The sequence below is a fragment of the Carcharodon carcharias genome, chromosome 8 (assembly GCF_017639515.1).
Source record: "Carcharodon carcharias isolate sCarCar2 chromosome 8, sCarCar2.pri, whole genome shotgun sequence".
NCBI classification, from domain to species: domain Eukaryota; kingdom Metazoa; phylum Chordata; class Chondrichthyes; order Lamniformes; family Lamnidae; genus Carcharodon; species Carcharodon carcharias.
Window position 1 is genome coordinate 31,570,435 of NC_054474.1, and position 23,862 is coordinate 31,594,296.

The window sequence follows — 23,862 nt, forward strand, 5'->3', positions numbered from 1 at the left end:
CTAAATATAGAGCATCACCTAGTAAGCCAATCTGGTTTAATTTTGTCCAGCAGCCAACCTGTCAGATTTTCTTGGTGAAATAAGCAATTAAAACTGCACTATTTGTTATTTTGATATCTACACATATCCATTAGGACCAAATTAAGATTGGACAATCTCCTTTCTAATAGCCTTCTACCCAGCAAGCAAAGTTAGATTCAAACCTCTGCCCACACTATTAAGGAACACTGTGCTGAAACTGCTGTGTTTTTCACTTCCCATTGTATAGAATTCCAAAGAACCAAAATCATTCCTATTCACTTTGCTTGTATAGGATTGCTGATCTAGGATTCAATTGATATTTGTGCAAAATCAGCAAAAGTGTTGACTTTTATTTTTTGTTTGCTGCATGAATGAATTATGGTAGATCTGTTTGGAAATTGTCTCTATACGTTTTATTTTTGTAGAAGTTCTAAGAACCTAAGAAATAGGAGCAAGCCGTATAGCCCTTAGGGTCTGTTCTGCCATTTAATAAGAAACTGGATTATCTTTGAACTAAACTCTACTTTTCCACCCGATTCCCATATCCCTTGATTTCCTTAAAGTCTAAAAATCTATCGTTCTCAGCCTTGAATATAGTTGACAACTGAGCATTCTCAGCCCTCTGGGGTAGACTTCCAAAAATTCACAACCCTCTGACTGAAGAAATTATTCCTCATCTGAGTCCTAAATAACTGATCCTCTATTTTAAGATTATGCCCTCATAGTTCTAGATGCTCCAGCCAGGGTATGCAGCCTCTCAGCATCTAGCCTCTCAAGCCTTCTGAGAATGTTATGTTTCAATAGCTCATCTCCCATTTTCCTAAACTCTCCAGAAAATGTAGGCTTGTTCTACTCAATTTCTCATAATAGGACAATTCTCTCATCCCAGGAACAACTCTAGTGTACCTTTGTTGCACCCCATCCGTGGTAATTATACCCTTCCTTGGGTGTGGAGACCCAAACTATACACAGTACACCTGGTGTGGTCTCACCAAAGCCCATTAAAATTGCAGCAAGACTTCCTTGCTCTGTACTTCAGCCCTCTTGTAAAAAGGGTCAATACTGAACATCAACATTTGGCAGTTTTCTCACCATTAAAAAAAAAAACAGCTTTTATGTTCTTCCTGCCTAAGTCAATAACCTCACATTTTGCCACATTATACTCCATCTATCACCTTCTTACTCACTCACTTAACCTATGAAAATCCTTTTTTTGGGGGGAGGGGCAACAACTTGATTGTGATGTCATCTCACCAAGAGGGGTTTTTACTAGCACTGTTTTCCCGCACAAATGTGCTTGATTTGTTTCTTGGGAAGTTTTCTCTTAACTCTCCAACCAAATCTGTCTTATCCTTTCAATTAGCAATTCCGCATGAACTAAAAGTGAGAATGGGTTGAAAATATGATCTTAAGGTAGCTACTTGCAACTCACAAGGAGCTAATTGGCAACAGTCAACATTTTTAAAAACTTACTCAATTCCCAGGAATCTAGATGTCCACCAGGGATAAAGAAGAGCAAGAAGATGAGCTGCTGGCTCTTGCTAGTATTTATGAGGAGGACGAATTTAAACGTGCAGAATCTGTTCCGGGTGGAGAAATGAGCATTTGTTTGGAGTTGCCACCAAACTTCAAAGTAATTGTTTATGGTAAGTTGAAATAACGTTTTAAAAGTCCCTATCTGTAATTGTATGTTTGAAATACATAATGGATTAGCAAAATTACAACCAAAGTTAATCCTGAAAATGATAATTAACTTTTCTTAACTCAGGTGATGAAAAGCAGAATAAAAAGGATCTGATTGAATACGTAGTTTCTTTCCTGCCTCCTCTTTTGTTGAACTTCGAACTTCCACCAGATTATCCATCGTGTTCAGCTCCTAAATATACCTTGAGCTGCAAGTGGCTTTTCCAAACTCAGGTTTGTGACTGATTCTTGTTTTTAATAAAATAGAACATTTAAAGAAATGGGGAGGGTTATTAGAAGGGTACAGTTAAAACAACAACTCGGAAGACAACAAAGTATATTTCGACACTCGTGTGGGGAAATTAAAATGGAAGCAAAGTTTATTTTCACTTTGTCATTTTATTTACAAAGAATCTTGTTTTTCTGGAACTACAGTAATGTATTTATGTTACTTTTTAAATTAAATGTCAATGCTATGTATTGCAAAAGATGTTACGGTAAGTAGTTGAACTTAAATATTACTTTTTTTGTGGAGAGATTCACTGTGATGGCCACCCACCTTACTATCCCCTGTACTAATGCTCAAGTGAATTCTTCTGATGTTTAGAATGTGAAGTAAAAGCCACCAGTTCTTTTAAGTAGAAAATTCTTAATTTTCCATTTCTCCCTCCATTCTTTTTTTCTATTCATTCATGGGATGTGGGCGTTGCTGGCTAGGCCAGCATTTATCATCCATCCCTAATTGCCCTTGAGATGATGGTGAGTTGCCGCCTTGAACTGCTGCAGTCCTGTGGTGTTAGGGAGGGAGTTCTAGGATTTTCACCCAGCAACAGTGTAGCACCAGTGCTCACTACCACCTTCTCAAGGGCAACTAGTGATGGACAATAAATGCTGGCCCAGCCAGCGAAGCCCATATCCCGTGAATGAATTTAAAAAAAAAAAGTGAAGGAACAGTGATGTATTTCCGAGTCAGGATGGTGAGTGGCTTGGAGGGGAACTTCCAGGTGGTGGTGTTCCCATGTGTCTGCAGCCCTTGTCCTTCTAGATGGTAGTGGTTGTGGATTTGGGAGGTGCTGTCTAAGGAGCCTTGGTGAGTTCCTGCAGTGCATTTGTAGATGGCACACACTGCTGCCACTGTGTGTCGGCGGTGGAGGGAGTGCATGTTTGTGGATGTGGTGCCAATCAAGCAGGCTGCTTTGTCCTGGATGGTGTCAAGCTTCTTGACTGTTATGGGAACTGCACTCATGCAGGCAAATGGAGAGTATAACATCACGCTCCTAACTTGTGTCTTGCAGATGGTGGACATGCTTTGGGGAGTCAGGAGGTGAAATACTTGCTGCAGGATTCCTAGCCTCTGACCCACTCTAATAGCCAAAGTATTTATATGGCTAGTCCAACTGCGTTTCTCCAAGTATAATTAAAACTATAAAAGTTAAAACTATAGAAGGCACTAGTTAGGCCATACCTAGAATACTGTGAACAATTTTGGTCCCCTTATCTAAGGAGATATACTGGCATTGGAGGCAAGGAGGTTCACTAGGTTGATCCCGGATATGGAAGGATTTTCTTATGAGGATAGGTTGAGTAGGTTGGGCCTAAACTCATTGAAGGTTAGAAGGATGAGAGCCGACCTTATTGAAACATATAAGATTCTTAGGGGGCTTGACAAAGTAAATGCTGAGAGGTTGTTTCCCCTTGTGGGAGAATCTAGGACCAAAGGCCATAATCCGAGTAAGGGGTTGTCCATTTAAAACAGAGATGAGGAGGAATTTCTTCTCTCAGAGGGTAGTGAATCTGTGGAGTTCTTTACTGCGGAGGGCTGTAGAGGCTGGGTTGTTAAGCTATTCAAGGCTGAGTTAGATAGATTTTTAATCAGTAAGGGAATCGAGGGTTATGGGTAACAGGCAGGAAAGTGGCATTGAGGATTATCAGATCAGCCATGGTCTCATTGAATGGTGGAGCAGACTCAGTGGGCCGAATGGCCTACTGCTCCTACATCTTATGGTCTTATGGACAGCCAATGTTTCTCTTAAAAATTCTCTAAATATTCTTTTATTTCCCAAATAAAATTACTGGATTTTCTTTCCAAATTTATTGCCAATGTTATGATGTTCATGCTGTTTTGGTATGAACTATTCCACTGCATGAGATTAGAAAATGAATGGATGATGTAATTTGTCTGCCTGAGAATTAATCCATGACACAATTGAAACATTCCATTTATAACCAGATAAAGGGTGTTTGGGGGGGTGGGGTGGAGTGGGTGCGGAAACGCAGCATAAAAAGGTCTCCTGCAGATTTCTTAAATTTAGTAAGTTGAATAGAAGAGCTCCATCAGTAACTTTAATAGCTTGATGTAGTTTCATTCTTTGTTTTGTCTTGAGGCTCTGCCTTTATTTTCGATTGGCAGAAAGGAGCCTTTGTCTCTGCTCTCTCATCCCTGCCCCCAGCTGCCTCAGCTTCATCACTTACTTCATTAATGCTATATGTTATTAAAGCCATAAAAATCAAGATAGTCACAGGTTCAATTCCAAGTACTGTACCTGTTGAACTGATGATCTCATGGTAATAATGGCTTGCTACAGTAGGCGTTGCCATCCCCGGTTTATGGAAGGAAATATCAGCGTCAATCTCTGCTCCTGATTTCTCTTCAATATCCGCTGGACATCAATAACGGCAGAATTAGGCTCAATTGTGATTCTTTCCTTCTCAATTCCTTTGCTGCTCATCCACCATGAGCGGGAAGTAGACATGAAATGCAGGTTTTATACTTGTATGTGAACAATGGTCATGAGGGTGACCTAAACAATGAAATTGTAGCTAAAAAGGAGTTACTAGCTTTGGAAGAGGATGAAAGGAAAAAAAATATAGAAACAGGGGGAAAACAAAAATATTTCCATTAAATCACAGGGTATCAAAATACTATTCAAAAATGAGCTAGTGTTGTAAATGAGAAATACTTATTGAATCTGAGGCACTAAGGAGCAAGAATATAGATATCCATAAACTCTAATATGCGTTTTTAAAATTCTGTAGAGAGTAGAAGCCAGCACTCCAATCAGAGTTCCATTGGGTTTATTTTCAGTAGAACAGAGGTGATTATGGAGTGATTTGCTGGAGGTATTTAAAGTTATGCCTAGGTAGAACAGAATAGGTAAGGAAAAGTGTTTCCAGTGATTATGGGTCTAGAAAAAAGGATATACAAAAGAATGCTACGTGGCACAAAAGGGAGCCATTTGTTTCAAATGTGCATGTACTGACTCTTTGATAAAGCTGTGCAATTTAGTTCAATCTTTTTCCTCTCAATCCTTCAGAGTGGCTCTCTTCAAATGTATAACCGATTGCCTTTTGAACATTTCTGACTAATCTGATTCCCCTACCCTTTCAGGTAGTGTTCTAGATCATAACTGTGTGAAAATATTTCTTCTCATTTCCCTCTAATTCTTTAGACAATTATTTTAAATCTATGACTTCTGGTTACTGACCTACTTGTCCCTACTTGCTCTATCAAATCACTCAAAATTTGGAATACATCTATTAGGTGTCTCCTCCTTCTTCTCTGTTCTAACGAGAACAATCATAACTCAAAAACAGAATTACCTGGAAAAACTCAGCAGGTCTGGCAGCATCGGCGGAGAAGAAAAGAGTTGACGTTTCGAGTCCTCATGACCCTTCGACAGAACTTGCGTTCGAGTCCAAGAAAGAGTTGAAATATAAGCTGGTTTAAGGTGTGTGTGTGGGGGGCGGAGAGATAGAGAGACAAAGAGGTGGAGGGGGGGTGGGGGGGTGTGGTTGTAGGGACAAACAAGCAGTGATAGAAGCAGATCATCAAAAGATGTCAACGACAATAGTACAATAGAACACATAGGTGTTAAAATTAAAGTTGGTGATATTATCTAAACGAATGTGCTAATTAAGAATGGATGGTAGGGCACTCAAGGTATAGCTCTAGTGGGTTTTTTTTTATATAATGGAAATAGGTGGGAAAAGGAAAATCTTTATAATTTATTGGAAAAAAAAGGGGAAGGGGGAAACAGAAAGGGGGTGGGGATGGGGGAGAGAGCTTACGACCTAAAGTTGTTGGATTCAATATTCAGTCCAGAAGGCTGTAAAGTCCCTAGTCGGAAGATGAGGTGTTGTTCCTCCAGTTTGCGTTGGGCTTCACTGGAACAATGCAGCAAGCCAAGGACAGACATGTGGGCAAGAGAGCAGGGTGGAGTGTTAAAATGGCAAGCGACAGGGAGGTTTGGGTCATTCTTGCGGACAGACCGCAGGTGTTCTGCAAAGCGGTCGCCCAGTTTACGTTTGGTCTCTCCAATGTAGAGGAGACCACATTGGGAGCAACGGATGCAGTAGACTAAGTTGGGGGAAATGCAAGTGAAATGCTGCTTCACTTGAAAGGAGTGTTTGGGTCCTTGGACGGTGAGGAGAGAGGAAGTGAAGGGGCAGGTATTGCATTTTTTGCGTGGGCATGGGGTGGTGCCATAGGAGGGGGTTGAGGAGTAGGGGTGATGGAGGAGTGGACCAGGGTGTCCCGGAGGGAGCGATCCCTACGGAATGCCGATAAGGGGGGTGAAGGGAAGATGTGTTTGGTGGTGACATCATGCTGGAAATGGCGGAGGATGATCCTTTGAATGCGGAGGCTGGTGGGGTGATAAGTGAGGACAAGGGGGACCCTATCATGTTTCTGGGAGGGAGGAGAAGGTGTGAGGGCGGATGCGCGGGAGATGGGCCGGACACGGTTGAGGGCCCTGTCAACGACCGTGGGTGGAAAACCTCGGTTAAGGAAGAAGGAGGACATGTCAGAGGAACTGTTTTTGAATGTAGCATCATCGGAACAGATGCGACGGAGGCGAAGGAACTGAGAGAATGGGATGGAGTCCTTACAGGAAGCGGGGTGTGAGGAGCTGTAGTTGAGATAGCTGTGGGAGTCGGTGGGTTTGTAATGGATATTGGTGGACAGTCTATCACCAGAGATTGAGACAGAGGGGTCAAGGAAGGGAAGGGAAGTGTCAGAGATGGACCATGTGAAAATGATAGAGGGGTGGAGATTGGAAGCAAAATTAATAAATTTTTCCAAGTCCTGACGAGAGCATGAAGCGGCACCGAAGTAATCATCGATGTACCGGAGAAAGAGTTGTGGAAGGGGGCCGGAGTAGGACTGCAACAAGGAATGTTCCACATACCCCATAAAGAGACAGGCATAGCTGGGGCCCATGCGGGTACCCATAGCCACACCTTTTATTTGGAGGAAGTGAGAGGAGTTGAAGGAGAAATTGTTCAGTGTGAGAACAAGTTCAGCCAGACGGAGGAGAGTAGTGGTGGATGGGGATTGTTCGGGCCTCTGTTCGAGGAAGAAGCTAAGGGCCCTCAGACCATCCTGGTGGGGGATGGAGGTGTAGAGGGATTGGACGTCCATGGTGAAGAGGAAGCGGTTGGGGCCAGGGAACTGGAAATTGTTGATGTGACGTAAGGTGTCAGAGGAATCACGGATGTAGGTGGGAAGGGACTGGACAAGGGGAGAGAGAAGGGAGTCAAGATAACGAGAAATGAGTTCTGTGGGGCATTGTTCCAGTGAAGCCCAATGCAAACTGGAGGAACAACACCTCATCTTCCGACTAGGGACTTTACAGCCTTCTGGACTGAATATTGAATTCAACAACTTTAGGTCGTAAGCTCCCTCCCCCATCCCCACCCCCTTTCTGTTTCCCCCTTCCCCTTTTTTTTCCAATAAATTATGAAGATTTTCCTTTTCCCACCTATTTCCATTATATAAAAAAAACCCACTAGAGCTATACCTTGAGTGCCCTACCATCCATTCTTAATTAGCACATCCGTTTAGATAATATCACCAACTTTAATTTTAACACCTATGTGTTCTATTGTACTATTGTCGTTGACATCTTTTGATGATCTGCTTCTATCACTGCTTGTTTGTCCCTACAGCCACACACCCCCACCCCCCCCCTCCACCTCTTTGTCTCTCTATCTCTCCGCCCCCCCACACACACACCTTAAACCAGCTTATATTTCAACTCTTTCTTGGACTCGAACGCAAGTTCTGTCGAAGGGTCACGAGGACTCGAAACGTCAACTCTTTTCTTCTCCGCCGATGCTGCCAGACCTGCTGAGTTTTTCCAGGTAATTCTGTTTTTGTTTTGGATTTCCAGCATCCGCAGTTTTTTTGTTTTTTACAATCATAACTCCTCCAATCTCTCCACGTAACTGAAGTTCCTCATCCCTGGTATCATCTTGACAAATCTCCTCTGTACCCTCTCCAGGGCCTTAACATCCTTTCCAAAGTGTGGTGCCCAAGATATGTACACAATGCTCCAGCTGAGGCCTAATCAGTGATTTGTAAAGATTTTAGCCTGACTTCCTTGATTTTACATTCAAAGCCAAGTGTCCTATACACTTTCTTAACTTACTCTTCTTAAACATGAGATTTAAGACTGAGCAGGAGAAACCATTTTTTTTACACAGAATTGTAAGGCTGTGGAATGCAGTATGTAAGTTTGTGATTATCAATTTTTAGGAATAAATTGGATAGTTTGTTAAAGGAAAGGGAGATACATGGGTATACTTGTGTGGAGGATAAACAGCATGTTTCTAAAACAAAAACAGAATTACCTGGAAAAACTCAGCAGGTCTGGCAGCATCGGCGGAGAAGAAAAGAGTTGACGTTTCGAGTCCTCATGACCCTTCGACAGAACTTGAGTTTGAGTCCAAGAAAGAGTTGAAATATAAGCTGGCTTAAGGTATGTGTGTGGGGGGCGGAGAGATAGAGATAGAGAGAGAGAGAGAGAGGTGGGGGTGTGGTTGTAGGGACAAACAAGCAGTGATAGAAGCAGATCATCAAAAGATGTCAACGACAATAGTACAATAGAACACATAATTGTTAAAGTTAAAGTTGGTGATATTATCTAAACGAATGTGCTAATTAAGAATGGATGGTAGGGCACTCAAGGTATAGCTCTAGTGGGGTTTTTTTTTTACATAATGGAAATAGGTGGGAAAAGGAAAATCTTTATAATTTATTGGAAAAAAAAAGGAAGGGGGAAACAGAAAGGGCATCCGCCCTCACGCCTTCTCCTCCCTCCCAGAAACATGATAGGGTCCCCCTTGTCCTCACTTATCACTCCACCAGCCTCCGCATTCAAAGGATCATCCTCCGCCATTTCCGCCAACTCCAACATGATGTCACCACCAAACACATCTTCCCTTTACCCCCCTTATCGGCATTCCGTAGGGATCGCTCCCTCCGGGACACCCTGGTCCACTCCTCCATCACCCCTACTCCTCAACCCCCTCCTATGGCACCACCCCATGCCCACGCAAAAGATGCAACACCTGCCCCTTCACTTCCTCTCTCCTCACCGTCCAAGGACCCAAACACTCCTTTCAAGTGAAGCAGCATTTCACTTGCATTTCCCCCAACTTAGTCTACTGCATTCGTTGCTCCCAATGTGGTCTCCTCTACATTGGAGAGACCAAACGTAAACTGGGCGACCGCTTTGCAGAATACCTGCGGTCTGTCCGTAAGAATGACCCAAACCTCCCTGTCGCTTGCCATTTTAACACTCCACCGTGCTCTCTTGCCCACATGTCTGTCCTTGGCTTGCTGCATTGTTCCAGTGAAGCCCAACGTAAACTGGAGGAACAACACCTCATCTTCCGACTAGGGACTTTACAGCCTTCTGGACTGAATATTGAATTCAACAACTTTAGGTCGTGAGCTCCCTCCCCCATCCCCACCCCCTTTCTGTTTCCCCCTTCCCTTTTTTTTTCCAATAAATTATAAAGATTTTCCTTTTCCCACCTATTTCCATTATATAAAAAAAACCCCACTAGAGCTATACCTTGAGTGCCCTACCATCCATTCTTAATTAGCACATTCGTTTAGATAATATCACCAACTTTAACTTTAACACCTATGTGTTCTATTGTACTATTGTCGTTGACATCTTTTGATGATCTGCTTCTATCACTGCTTGTTTGTCCCTACAACCACACCCCCACCTCTCTCTCTCTCTATCTCTCCGCCCCCCACACACACACCTTAAACCAGCTTATATTTCAACTCTTTCTTGGACTCAAACTCAAGTTCTGTCAAAGGGTCATGAGGACTCGAAACGTCAACTCTTTTCTTCTCCGCCGATGCTGCCAGACCTGCTGAGTTTTTCCAGGTAATTCTGTTTTTGTTTTGGATTTCCAGCATCCGCAGTTTTTTTGTTTTTATCAGCATGTTTCTATGCTGGAATTTCTGTGTAATCCAGAGAACCCCTAAATGGATTTAATAATACATGAAAGTATTATGTTAGGGATTCACCAAAATGTATCCTTTTGCCTTGTAGTGCATTGGTATGTATGCAGAGAAAGATTTGCTTTTGTCTTGTTGTAATTCTAATGTTAATTCTGCAGCCTGCATTTTTTAAGTAGTAACGACAACAGAACCTTACTCACCATCGTTACAATTTAGAAAGTGATGGCATCTGCTAAATCTTCTAATATCAGCACATGCACAAAATAACATGGATATCAAGATGTTCCTGTCAGTGGTTCTCCAGAGGGTGTGCTTGTGAGGCCCTCCCCCAACCTCTGCAAATTTGCAATCATTGGGAAATCTATGAAGCTATGAACAGCTTCCACTCATGCTGTTAGTATTGCTGCAATTTACACTTTGCTCAAGGAAGTGTAACTGGGATCTTGAAGGTGTGCTAATTTCATGATTACTGCTAAATATACTCACTGGCCCTGAAAAGCTAATTTTACATTTGTAGAATGTCAAATTTTTCCATAATGATGATTTTTAAAAAATCCATTTTAAATAAAATGTTTGATAGACTAGACCCTGAGAAAATATTTCACCTCCTGGTTGGCAGATCTAGAACACAGGGTCACAGACTCAGAATAAGGAGTTAGCCATTTAGGACTGAGATGAGGAGAAATTTCTTCATGTAAAAGGTTGTGAATCTTTGTAAATCTTTACCCCCAGAAAACTCTGGTTGCTCAGTCATTGAATATATTCAAAACAGAAGTTGATAGATTTTTGAGTATTATGAGATATGCAAATAGTATGAGAAGATGGAGCTGGAGTAGATGATTAGCCATGAACTTGTTCAATAATGGAGCAGGCTCGAAGGTTTACAAACTAGTTTTAATCTTTATTAACAGCTATCTTTTGAGGTCAGCGCTGAGCATCTTGCTTCATTGCTGACCTCAATTCGGGCCATTATTTTGTTCCTTATGTTGCTTGATAACCTGTTTATTTGTCTCCCAACAGCTCTCTGCACTTTGTGCTTGCTTGGATAGAATTTGGAAAGACAATGGCAATTGTGTAGTGCTATTTTCATGGATGCAATTCTTAAAAGAAGAGACACTCTCCTTTTTACTAATCAAGTCTCCATTAGAAATCCAAAGAAACATTGATGAGAAATCTGATGACACTTCTAATAATAATAAAGATAAAGAATTTGGATCACAGAACAAACTGAAGAACTTGAAAGAGTTTCCTCTTGACCCGAGAGCTATCCAGGATGTGGAGTCATGGTCTTGTGTTTTGCGTGAAATTTTGGACTTTGATCAGAATCAGCAACAGAAAGCCTTTCATAGCAAGATATTCACCTGCAGTGTATGCTTTTATGAAAAACTGGGCATTGACTGCATGTACTTCAAGGAGTGTATGCATGTATACTGTAAGGGTTGTTTGAAAGAATATTTTGAGATACAGATCCGCGATGGGAATGTTCAGTGCCTTAACTGTCCTGAGCCAAAGTGTACTTCTGTTGCCACACCAGCTCAAGTAAGGTCTTTTGAATTTTAAGCTACATAATTAACTGTTCATTGATCAATTTATTTCTTCAGTATGAATCTATTGAGCAGAAACATGAAAGTGGTCTGGTTGCTAGCATCTTAACTCATAGCATTTAGCCTTAAAATGAGCCAGGAATTGACTGACCCCACCGCCCCCCCCCCCTCCCCAACTGCTATGAAGTTCATAACGTGTCTATCCTTTGTGCACATGCATTTCCAAATGTTGATCTTCAGTCATTATATTTCATTTGTAACATCTCAGCTATCACACATCACAGCTCTAAACTGTGTTTTGAACTTGTGCTCATTGACTCAAATTCTGTCTTCAGTAGTTAGCTACAACTCATAACTGAACATCTAGTTGAAGAGATAAATATGGGTTGGTAAATATCTAGTACAACACTACAAAGAGCTTATGAAAGTAATCAATCCTCAGTTACTGGGATATGAGAGAAATGGTTTGCTATATGGGAACTTGAAACACAGGGCAGTGGCATGACCCATTGTACTGGAAGAATATTGGAAAGGCACTGGTGGGTAGAACAGATTGTGTCCTAAGATCTTCATTTCCCAGAATGAAATCAAGGTTCTTTCCTTGCCGGATTAACAACATTATGATCCAGGAAGTAGTCTTATGAATGCACATACATATGACTCAATCCAGACTCCATTCTTCTTCCTAGTTTGCTTGTTTAATTTTTTTGATTGTTCGTGCCACTTCACAGTCACTTTTTTTCTCTAGTCTCAAATTTCTAAGTTTTTCCGCACCCTTCTGCCACATTAGTTTAAATTGTCCCCCACTGCTCTATTTACCTTTTCTGCAAGGACAGTGGAAAGGTGTTATTTCATTTCAGGTGAGTCATCTCTTCTGCATAAACATACTTTGTTCCAGAAATCCCTACAATGACCTGAGAATATCAACCTTCTTGTTGGACCAACTCTGCAGCTATATGTTGCCTTTCCTTAATTTATCCATGGAATAGAAACAGTCCGGTGGATTATCAACCTTGAGGTCTTGTTATTCAAGCCAGTGCCTACCTTCTTGACCTGTTTCACACTAACTCAAGTGCACTTTGTTATTGTTTTGTCTGCTCTGTCTCCCTTTCCAGAATTCTCAACCTGTTTCATGACATCTTGCACCATAGCACTAAGGAGGCAACATATTGTTTGGGACTCTTGAACATAACTGATAAAAAGGTTCTGACTACTCTGGACCACGCTTTGAATCACTGTCGCTGTTCACCTCGTACTTGTCCAATACTATTGAAACTTGTGTAAATTTCTGTGCTCATACGCTCCACTGGCATCTTGCAGATTCAAATGAATGAAAGGAAACTTTTGAATTAAACAGTGAAATTGGGTAAAAAAAAACAAACAACCAATGAATTACTGCAGACGTAAAGTTTTTTTAATTATTGGCCATCAGTAATATTTACCAATGAAAGAAAGAAGAGAAACCAATTCAATTGCTCAAAATATTTTTGCTGCTTTTGTCTGCCATTTAACTTTGTTCCTAAATTGAGACAAATTTAAAAAGATTATAAGATCTAAACCCAAAAGTATGTACCTAAACAACACTTTTGTGCTTAAAAAGAGCTCATGGGCTTTCTAGAGATATCTCAATCTGTTGAAAGTCAATAAGTTAGGCTATAAATCCCAACATGTTTTCTAGAATTTTTTAACATTTCATAGGTTGGCGATTTACAGAGTAAGCCAAGTCTCATTTTCCTCCCTTTCCCTGCATCCCTCAACCAGTGCTAGAGATGCACTGACACACAGAACAGGAAAAAAAACATATTTAAAAGCACTAAAGTTAATTGTAATTTTCTTTCATTAGTATAAAAATATCAAATCAAGGTTAGATGTATTGCTGAAAATACAATTTTTCTTACTATGCTTCCTCTTCACCTGTATCTTCACTATTCTTTCCAAGTTACGTTTACTTCCCAGCACTCTGTGCATCCTTCAACCTCCTTGTTTAACTCCCTTAGTTCAGCTTTCACCCTGCGCATAGCACCAAGTCAACTCTAGCACAAGTTACAAATCACTTCCCTTGTGACTCACAGATAACATTTATCCTTACTGTACTCATGGCCTCTGCAGCATTTGACACAGTCAACCACACCATCCTCCTGTGGCCTTTTCTCTTTTGTTCAGCTCTGTGGGATTACTCTTGTGTGATTCCACTCCACTTTTCCCTAACACATCTCCAGCAAAATTTATCTTGGCACTCCTTCATGGTCACCTCCAGCATTCTGAAAGGATCAGTCTTTGGCTCCCTTCTCTCCTCCTGTCTTCGTCTATATGCTGCCCTAAGTACTTTATTCTTTGCTATTGGGTCAGCTTCCATGACATCCAGCTCTCTTCTGCACAACATTCCTCAAACCTGTGACCACCTTTGGGCTGACTGACAAATCTTGGAAAGTTTCAATTGCAATTTAGTTCCAACTGAGCTTGACCAGCAGACAGATCAGTGTGTACTCGGGGCAGGTGATCTGTCAAGCACTGGATGGATAACAAGAGCTTTGGTGTGCAAGTCAGCAAGCAGGTGGGCTAGGAACCATTTGGGCTGAATGGTTAACCAGTTATCTACAGCTCTCTTATGGACAAAATTAAAATTTAATTATGACCATCTTGCTAATCTAATTCATATTTAGTTATCTCCTTTTACTGCATTCATCACCACTCCCAAATACTGGCTGAAGAGCTAGATCAGACTACAAAAAGAGAAAGAAATATTTTATTCTTTCCACATGGAAACATTGCTACTTTGTCAGAAATTCTATATTCAGGCTGATTATTCCATTAATATTGGAACATTAGCAATTTATTGGAATATTAGCATTTGACTGTCAACGTTTGTATTTTGAAATACTGGTTAATTCTTCCAAATTTCATCTAAGCAGCGTTTTTAGAAAATTAGAAAAAAATAATCTGCAGGAATCTCATTATCTAAGAAACGGTTGAATCATCTTGTCCATTTTAGAAGTCTTATCCATTGAGAAGATAGAAAAAATAATAAATAAAACTTGTTTCATTAGATTTTTCAATTTCTGGAATCTAAATTAAGCATTTGAAAATATTGCATCTTTATAGGTCAAAGAGCTGGTCAGGGAGGAGACATTTGCACGGTACGACCGCCTTCTCCTTCAGTCTACATTGGACCTAATGACAGATGTAGTGTATTGTCCTCGTACTGTTTGCAAGTCAGTGGTGATGCTTGAGCCTGGAAACACCATGGGCATCTGTCCAGGATGTCGTTATGCTTTTTGTGCATTATGTGAAATGGCTTATCATGGAATTTCCCCATGTAGATTAAAAGCAGGTAAGGCCATGTTTTCACTTTAAAAAAGGTTAAGAATAGTTATAATGCACTATGCTGGTCTATGTCCTGTTGGATTTATGTAAACAGGCACTATTTTGGAAATGTTTTAATGGGTGGATGGTGACTGATATTCTGAAGTGTACATGGGTTATTGTGGGATGGGGAAACAAAGCACTCTCCTGTCTGTATCCCCTTAACTCCTGGCTGCTTTCTGTCTTGAAGGCAACAAAATTAAATTGTTTCCCCTGCCCCCACTGCCCCATGCCTTTCCCTTGGAGGAAAAGAAAGTTCAGAAAGGGGAAGGTGGTGGAGGAAGTTGCAGGGATTGGGAGGAGTGAGGGGGAACTGAGACCATGATGTTAAACATAAGGATGATAATTTTAACTCTGTGACACTGGGGAATTGTAGGTTACCATCAATACTGCCCATGGACTAGTTGGGTTTGATGTGGGATAAAAGACAGATGGGAGATAAAACACACACATTGGGACGAAAAAACTAAAATGCACATGGAGAACACAGGATGGTGGATGGAAGCTCGGAAAATTTTCGGAAGGATCTACAGGTTGACACAAAGCCTTTCAGCAGCCAAATTCTGTAATTACTGCATGAAGAATTTATTTTAGCAAACCAGTTATATATGTGGGAATCAGAATTTATAATGGGGAAAGAGTTGACATAAAATATGATGACGGAAGTCAAGGATTTGAGAGGAAGTGCAAAAGTGCAAATAAACTTGAATTTATATAGTGCTATTCATAGAAACATAGCTTTTATTTCAGATATTTTTGAATTGTGGGGTAAGTTTGCTGGTCTTGAGTGCAGCCATTGAGAATTCCAACCTCTACAAAATCTGCATTATTTAACATCTAATTACTAATTTCTTTATTTGGCAAGTTCATTGTCTGAATTTTTAATAATACAAATAATCATATATAAATGTTTTAGCTAACCACTATAGTTGAGTGGAGACAAAGAGCTGGGTTGTGGAAGGATGTTGGAACATTTTTGTAGCTTCACATATGCTGTTAATACTGCAGTTAATTCAGTGCAAACAATCAACATCTCCAAAAATAGATTAAATGGACCATTTATCTCACTGCACACAGTAGGATCCCACAGACAGCAAATTGGCTGCTATGTTTACTTACAAAACAGCATTGCCTATGCTTCAGAAGCTCTGATGTGCTTCAGGGCATCATGAAGCCCCGAAATTGCGATTTATAAGTAAATTTTCTTTCTAGTTATATGGGTCAAACTTATGACAAAAAGCATAGATATGGTTTGTAGCATCTGTGATTGTGAACAGTTTCTTCCCTAAACGAATACCTACCAACAATTAAAACAGTGGGCAAGAAGTTCTGCTTTGATTGCAATCGCAATCCATATGCAAATTTGCTAGTTTTCTGAACTGAAGTCATGTTTCAAGTCTTTGTTTAAACTCGTTTGATCTGTCACAAATGTAAAATCTTCCATGACACAGTGCAATCAGGCAAAGTTTGTGAAAATAAGGGCAGGATTTTCCCTTGGGCGGGCGTGGCTGGCGGGCCCGGGCGCAGCCATGAAATGTACTGTCGCTCACAATTTCACGCTGGCTGGCCAATTAACGGCTAGCCAGCATGAAAGGTGCGTTGAAATGCTTAGCGTTGTTGGGGTAGGGGCGGGAGGAGGGCAAGTGCAGAAGGCTGCGCATGCGCAGGGCAAGTGCAGAAGGCTGCGCATGCGCAGGGCAAGTGCAGAAGGCTGCGCATGCGCAGGGCAAGTGCAGAAGGCTGCGCATGCGCAGGGCAAGTGCAGAAGGCTGCGCATGCGCAGGGCAAGTGCAGAAGGCTGCGCATGCGCAGGGCAAGTGCAGAAGGCTGCGCATGCGCAGGGCAAGTGCAGAAGGCTGCGCATGCGCAGGGCAAGTGCAGAAGGCTGCGCATGCGCAGGGCAAGTGCAGAAGGCTGCGCATGCGCAGGGCAAGTGCAGAAGGCTGCGCATGCGCAGGGCAAGTGCAGAAGGCTGCGCATGCGCAGGGCAAGTGCAGAAGGCTGCGCATGCGCAGGGCAAGTGCAGAAGGCTGCGCATGCGCAGGGCAAGTGCAGAAGGCTGCGCATGCGCAGGGCAAGTGCAGAAGGCTGCGCATGCGCAGGGCAAGTGCAGAAGGCTGCGCATGCGCAGGGCAAGTGCAGAAGGCTGCGCATGCGCAGGGCAAGTGCAGAAGGCTGCGCATGCGCAGGGCAAGTGCAGAAGGCTGCGCATGCGCAGGGCAAGTGCAGAAGGCTGCGCATGCGCAGGGCAAGTGCAGAAGGCTGCGCATGCGCAGGGCAAGTGCAGAAGGCTGCGCATGCGCAGGGCAAGTGCAGAAGGCTGCGCATGCGCAGGGCAAGTGCAGAAGGCTGCGCATGCGCAGGGCAAGTGCAGAAGGCTGCGCATGCGCAGGGCAAGTGCAGAAGGCTGCGCATGCGCAGGGCAAGTGCAGAAGGCTGCGCATGCGCAGGGCAAGTGCAGAAGGCTGCGCATGCGCAGGGCAAGTGCAGAAGGCTGCGCATGCGCAGGGCAAGTGCAGAAGGCTGCGCATGCGCAGGGCAAGTGCAGAAGGCTGCGCATGCGCAGGGCAAGTGCAGAAGGCTGCGCATGCGCAGGGCAAGTGCAGAAGGCTGCGCATGCGCAGGGCAAGTGCAGAAGGCTGCGCATGCGCAGGGCAAGTGCAGAAGGCTGCGCATGCGCAGGGCAAGTGCAGAAGGCTGCGCATGCGCAGGGCAAGTGCAGAAGGCTGCGCATGCGCAGGGCAAGTGCAGAAGGCTGCGCATGCGCAGGGCAAGTGCAGAAGGCTGCGCATGCGCAGGGCAAGTGCAGAAGGCTGCGCATGCGCAGGGCAAGTGCAGAAGGCTGCGCATGCGCAGGGCAAGTGCAGAAGGCTGCGCATGCGCAGGGCAAGTGCAGAAGGCTGCGCATGCGCAGGGCAAGTGCAGAAGGCTGCGCATGCGCAGGGCAAGTGCAGAAGGCTGCGCATGCGCAGGGCAAGTGCAGAAGGCTGCGCATGCGCAGGGCAAGTGCAGAAGGCTGCGCATGCGCAGGGCAAGTGCAGAAGGCTGCGCATGCGCAGGGCAAGTGCAGAAGGCTGCGCATGCGCAGGGCAAGTGCAGAAGGCTGCGCATGCGCAGGGCAAGTGCAGAAGGCTGCGCATGCGCAGGGCAAGTGCAGAAGGCTGCGCATGCGCAGGGCAAGTGCAGAAGGCTGCGCATGCGCAGGGCAAGTGCAGAAGGCTGCGCATGCGCAGGGCAAGTGCAGAAGGCTGCGCATGCGCAGGGCAAGTGCAGAAGGCTGCGCATGCGCAGGGCAAGTGCAGAAGGCTGCGCATGCGCAGGGCAAGTGCAGAAGGCTGCGCATGCGCAGGGCAAGTGCAGAAGGCTGCGCATGCGCAGGGCAAGTGCAGAAGGCTGCGCATGCGCAGGGCAAGTGCAGAAGGCTGCGCATGCGCAGGGCAAGTGCAGAAGGCTGCGCATGCGCAGGGCAAGTGCAGAAGGCTGCGCATGCGCAGGGCAAGTGCAGAAGGCTGCGCATGCGCAGGGCAAGTGCAGAAGGCTGCGCATGCGCAGGGCAAGTGCAGAAGGCTGCGCATGCGCAGGGCAAGTGCAGAAGGCTGCGCATGCGCAGGGCAAGTGCAGAAGGCTGCGCATGCGCAGGGCAAGTGCAGAAGGCTGCGCATGCGCAGGGCAAGTGCAGAAGGCTGCGCATGCGCAGGGCAAGTGCAGAAGGCTGCGCATGCGCAGGGCAAGTGCAGAAGGCTGCGCATGCGCAGGGCAAGTGCAGAAGGCTGCGCATGCGCAGGGCAAGTGCAGAAGGCTGCGCATGCGCAGGGCAAGTGCAGAAGGCTGCGCATGCGCAGGGCAAGTGCAGAAGGCTGCGCATGCGCAGGGCAAGTGCAGAAGGCTGCGCATGCGCAGGGCAAGTGCAGAAGGCTGCGCATGCGCAGGGCAAGTGCAGAAGGCTGCGCATGCGCAGGGCAAGTGCAGAAGGCTGCGCATGCGCAGGGCAAGTGCAGAAGGCTGCGCATGCGCAGGGCAAGTGCAGAAGGCTGCGCATGCGCAGGGCAAGTGCAGAAGGCTGCGCATGCGCAGGGCAAGTGCAGAAGGCTGCGCATGCGCAGGGCAAGTGCAGAAGGCTGCGCATGCGCAGGGCAAGTGCAGAAGGCTGCGCATGCGCAGGGCAAGTGCAGAAGGCTGCGCATGCGCAGGGCAAGTGCAGAAGGCTGCGCATGCGCAGGGCAAGTGCAGAAGGCTGCGCATGCGCAGGGCAAGTGCAGAAGGCTGCGCATGCGCAGGGCAAGTGCAGAAGGCTGCGCATGCGCAGGGCAAGTGCAGAAGGCTGCGCATGCGCAGGGCAAGTGCAGAAGGCTGCGCATGCGCAGGGCAAGTGCAGAAGGCTGCGCATGCGCAGGGCAAGTGCAGAAGGCTGCGCATGCGCAGGGCAAGTGCAGAAGGCTGCGCATGCGCAGGGCAAGTGCAGAAGGCTGCGCATGCGCAGGGCAAGTGCAGAAGGCTGCGCATGCGCAGGGCAAGTGCAGAAGGCTGCGCATGCGCAGGGCAAGTGCAGAAGGCTGCGCATGCGCAGGGCAAGTGCAGAAGGCTGCGCATGCGCAGGGCAAGTGCAGAAGGCTGCGCATGCGCAGGGCAAGTGCAGAAGGCTGCGCATGCGCAGGGCAAGTGCAGAAGGCTGCGCATGCGCAGGGCAAGTGCAGAAGGCTGCGCATGCGCAGGGCAAGTGCAGAAGGCTGCGCATGCGCAGGGCAAGTGCAGAAGGCTGCGCATGCGCAGGGCAAGTGCAGAAGGCTGCGCATGCGCAGGGCAAGTGCAGAAGGCTGCGCATGCGCAGGGCAAGTGCAGAAGGCTGCGCATGCGCAGGGCAAGTGCAGAAGGCTGCGCATGCGCAGGGCAAGTGCAGAAGGCTGCGCATGCGCAGGGCAAGTGCAGAAGGCTGCGCATGCGCAGGGCAAGTGCAGAAGGCTGCGCATGCGCAGGGCAAGTGCAGAAGGCTGCGCATGCGCAGGGCAAGTGCAGAAGGCTGCGCATGCGCAGGGCAAGTGCAGAAGGCTGCGCATGCGCAGGGCAAGTGCAGAAGGCTGCGCATGCGCAGGGCAAGTGCAGAAGGCTGCGCATGCGCAGGGCAAGTGCAGAAGGCTGCGCATGCGCAGGGCAAGTGCAGAAGGCTGCGCATGCGCAGGGCAAGTGCAGAAGGCTGCGCATGCGCAGGGCAAGTGCAGAAGGCTGCGCATGCGCAGGGCAAGTGCAGAAGGCTGCGCATGCGCAGGGCAAGTGCAGAAGGCTGCGCATGCGCAGGGCAAGTGCAGAAGGCTGCGCATGCGCAGGGCAAGTGCAGAAGGCTGCGCATGCGCAGGGCAAGTGCAGAAGGCTGCGCATGCGCAGGGCAAGTGCAGAAGGCTGCGCATGCGCAGGGCAAGTGCAGAAGGCTGCGCATGCGCAGGGCAAGTGCAGAAGGCTGCGCATGCGCAGGGCAAGTGCAGAAGGCTGCGCATGCGCAGGGCAAGTGCAGAAGGCTGCGCATGCGCAGGGCAAGTGCAGAAGGCTGCGCATGCGCAGGGCAAGTGCAGAAGGCTGCGCATGCGCAGGGCAAGTGCAGAAGGCTGCGCATGCGCAGGGCAAGTGCAGAAGGCTGCGCATGCGCAGGGCAAGTGCAGAAGGCTGCGCATGCGCAGGGCAAGTGCAGAAGGCTGCGCATGCGCAGGGCAAGTGCAGAAGGCTGCGCATGCGCAGGGCAAGTGCAGAAGGCTGCGCATGCGCAGGGCAAGTGCAGAAGGCTGCGCATGCGCAGGGCAAGTGCAGAAGGCTGCGCATGCGCAGGGCAAGTGCAGAAGGCTGCGCATGCGCAGGGCAAGTGCAGAAGGCTGCGCATGCGCAGGGCAAGTGCAGAAGGCTGCGCATGCGCAGGGCAAGTGCAGAAGGCTGCGCATGCGCAGGGCAAGTGCAGAAGGCTGCGCATGCGCAGGGCAAGTGCAGAAGGCTGCGCATGCGCAGGGCAAGTGCAGAAGGCTGCGCATGCGCAGGGCAAGTGCAGAAGGCTGCGCATGCGCAGGGCAAAGTGCAGAAGGCTGCGCATGCGCAGGGCAAGTGCAGAAGGCTGCGCATGCGCAGGGCAAGTGCAGAAGGCTGCGCATGCGCAGGGCAAGTGCAGAAGCTGCGCATGCGCAGGGCAAGTGCAGAAGGCTGCGCATGCGCAGGGCAAGTGCAGAAGGCTGCGCATGCGCAGGGCAAGTGCAGAAGGCTGCGCATGCGCAGGGCAAGTGCAGAAGGCTGCGCATGCGCAGGGCAAGTGCAGAAGGCTGCGCATGCGCAGGGCAAGTGCAGAAGGCTGCGCATGCGCAGGGCAGCTCCCTGAGGACACGGATTTGCCTCAGGGAGCTGAAGATTTGTGCAAAGGAAAATAAAGCTTTAATAAATGATATAAACATGTCCCCACATGTGACTCCGTCACATGAAGAGGAACATGTTTAAAATGAAGTGGAAAAGTTTTTTTGCGTTTTTTTTAATTACTGGTGGAAACCTCATCCTGCCCGTGGATGAGGTTTCATAAAAAATTCAAAGGCCACCTGGCCTATTCGCCCGCCTGCCAACCAAACGGTTGAGGGGGCAGTGAAAAATACAAATTAATTAATACTGTAAGAGCCTCAATAGGCCTCTTAATTGTTGGCAGGCGCGCTGCTGACTCTCTTGCATGCCCACTGACTGAAAGATTGCGTGAGATTTTACACCTGATCAGATTGGGCACGCGCCCGCCTGATGGACGTAAAATCCTGCCCTAATTATTTATTTTGTTCCCTAGCATTAAAAAATCCTTGATATTTTTAGGAATGGTAACCCAGCTTCCAGCACATATTTTAAACCAGTGCAAAAGATGTAATTTGCACTTGCAATTCTGTGTCAATTTCCAGCAAATTGTGCTGGATTAACTAATGGAAACTTTGGGTGATAATTAATGAAGGCGACTGGAGTCTTGCCCGCTGGTTGGAGAGCAAGCAAGAGCCCAATGTTGCATCTTTTCAGGAAGGCCCCCCTCATTAAGCGTCAATGAGGCATTTAACTGGACAGTGGTGGCCTTTCCACAGGATCAAGGACCTGGGAGGTGTGGGGTGAGGGCGTGCAGAAACCTTGGCCAATCAAAGACCAGCAGGTCTTCATTGGCAGTTGTGCTGGTACCACACCAACCTGAAGCCCAGATTTGCCAATAGACCTAGGCACGGGTGAGTGATGACGGGAGGAAGCTCGGCAGCAAGCGGAGGGGGGGTGGTTCTCAGTGGGTCCCTTCCTGATGGCAGGTACCTTCATCAGGTGCATTCAGCCTTTGAATGAGCTCCCCCCCGGAACTCCGCAAGCTACCCAGACCAGTGTTTACTTTTGGGCTTCCCATGCATGGTGAATCCCTGGCTGCCACAGGGTGAATATCAATGGCAGCAGGATGAGGCCCTTAAATGGGTGGGAATGTGGTGGGATCCCCACCCGATTAAATTGCCTCCCTTCCACCAAACTCCGTCCTTTTTTTTTGTCTCTTCTACAACTTGCCTCCAGCACTGCAAAAGTGGGAATAGTGGAAAAAAATCAATCAACAGTCAGGGCAAAAGGCTTCAGATATTGGCTTGTAGCTGCATCAGGGTCAGCGGGCCGAAATCCACACGGACTAAGGCCAACACAACCCCAACAGAAGGGTGGGGAAGGAAAACTTCAGTTAGCAGGGCAAGTACAGATGCATTGTTTTTGGGGGTGAAAGAATGAAACAGTACTTTTTAGGTTTGGATTGGGATGGAAAATAGTAACTTAGGTGATCAACTTCAGTCATCTAGGTGTCATGTGGAACTAGATATGAAATATTGGTAGTTACCTAATATATAAACAGTTAAATATTAAGGTTGAAATTGATTTTTTTTAGAAATGCTATTGATTTGAGTTTGATTTAATCATTTTCAATAAACTATACTGTTTAAAGAGCCTTAATTTTGCTGAGGTACATTAGCTCTGAAAGATTCATTTACAAACCTAACAGAACATGGAAGAGGTAAATTGTTCATCAAGTGTGCAATTTAGTAAGGATGATCTGTAAGAAGGCCACATGCACAATCTTAGATTACGGGAGAAGACTGGAATAAATGATTGCATTGTTTGAGTTGACTGCTTAATTGTGTGATTTGTCAATTTAAATGGTTTTCTACATAATGTTCATTCTGGTAACTGAAATACTAGAGCAATAGACTTAACCACTAGGACATGCTAGAATTTTAATTCCACTGTCATTCACACTTGAACTTTTGTTAGACTGGCAGGAAGTACGAGGAAAGAAATCTGTTGTTTGTGAGCTAGCTAGTTACTTTGTTTCTCAGTCTTCCTTGGGAATTTTTTCAGAAAAACTTGCTGCGCTGCGTGATGAGTATTTGAAGGCCGATGAATCTGGCAAACAGCATTTGGAAAAGTCTTATGGCCGCCGAGTGCTTCAGAAAGCAGTGGAGGAGTTCTGCAGTCAGGAATGGCTTGAAAAGAACTCAAAGCCATGTCCCCGCTGTGGCACAAACATACAGGTTAGTTGACCAGCCTGAAGGCACACACTGAATTCAAAATTTTACAACTATCACAGTATGTGATGATTATCACTGGACCTTATATCTTTACGAACTTCAGTTTGCAGTTTGTCTTTAGAATTTTAAAAATTCTTGTCAGAAATTGATGTAAGTTGATAGTTTTCGCACTTGTTTTAAATGGTTTTCATGTACAGTGTATATATTTCTAAGGTTCTTGTTCATGGAATTCACGGTTTTCGTTTTAATTTGCTGTGTCATGAATAGTCATGGTTTGAATGCCTAGCCCGGTTGGGTAATTTTTTTTCTTCTTTGTTATGTATTTTCCTTTGATTACATTGTTTGGTAAAAAGAAATTGGGAAAAATAGAAAAATTAAATTTTGTGCATTTTTTTTTACTATGTAAGCTAAACATTTTCTGATCATAAAAACAAAAAACTGCGGATGATCATTG

The 23,862-nt window shown here is 45.8% G+C and overlaps 1 protein-coding gene across 6 annotated transcripts in view; it reads left to right on the forward strand.

Moving 5' to 3' along the window:
* Positions 1–23,862, forward strand: part of LOC121281083 (E3 ubiquitin-protein ligase RNF14-like) — a 39,046-nt gene that overhangs the window by 6,934 nt on the left and 8,250 nt on the right. For all 6 annotated transcript variants that reach the window (XM_041193733.1, XM_041193734.1, XM_041193737.1 and 3 more), the window contains 5 exons: positions 1,506–1,667; positions 1,790–1,938; positions 10,988–11,506; positions 14,614–14,842; positions 23,239–23,411. In XM_041193733.1, the coding sequence (XP_041049667.1) occupies positions 1,514–1,667; positions 1,790–1,938; positions 10,988–11,506; positions 14,614–14,842; positions 23,239–23,411 (1,224 nt within the window). In that variant the 5' untranslated portion in view covers positions 1,506–1,513. The remainder of the gene's footprint in view (positions 1–1,505; positions 1,668–1,789; positions 1,939–10,987; positions 11,507–14,613; positions 14,843–23,238; positions 23,412–23,862) is intronic.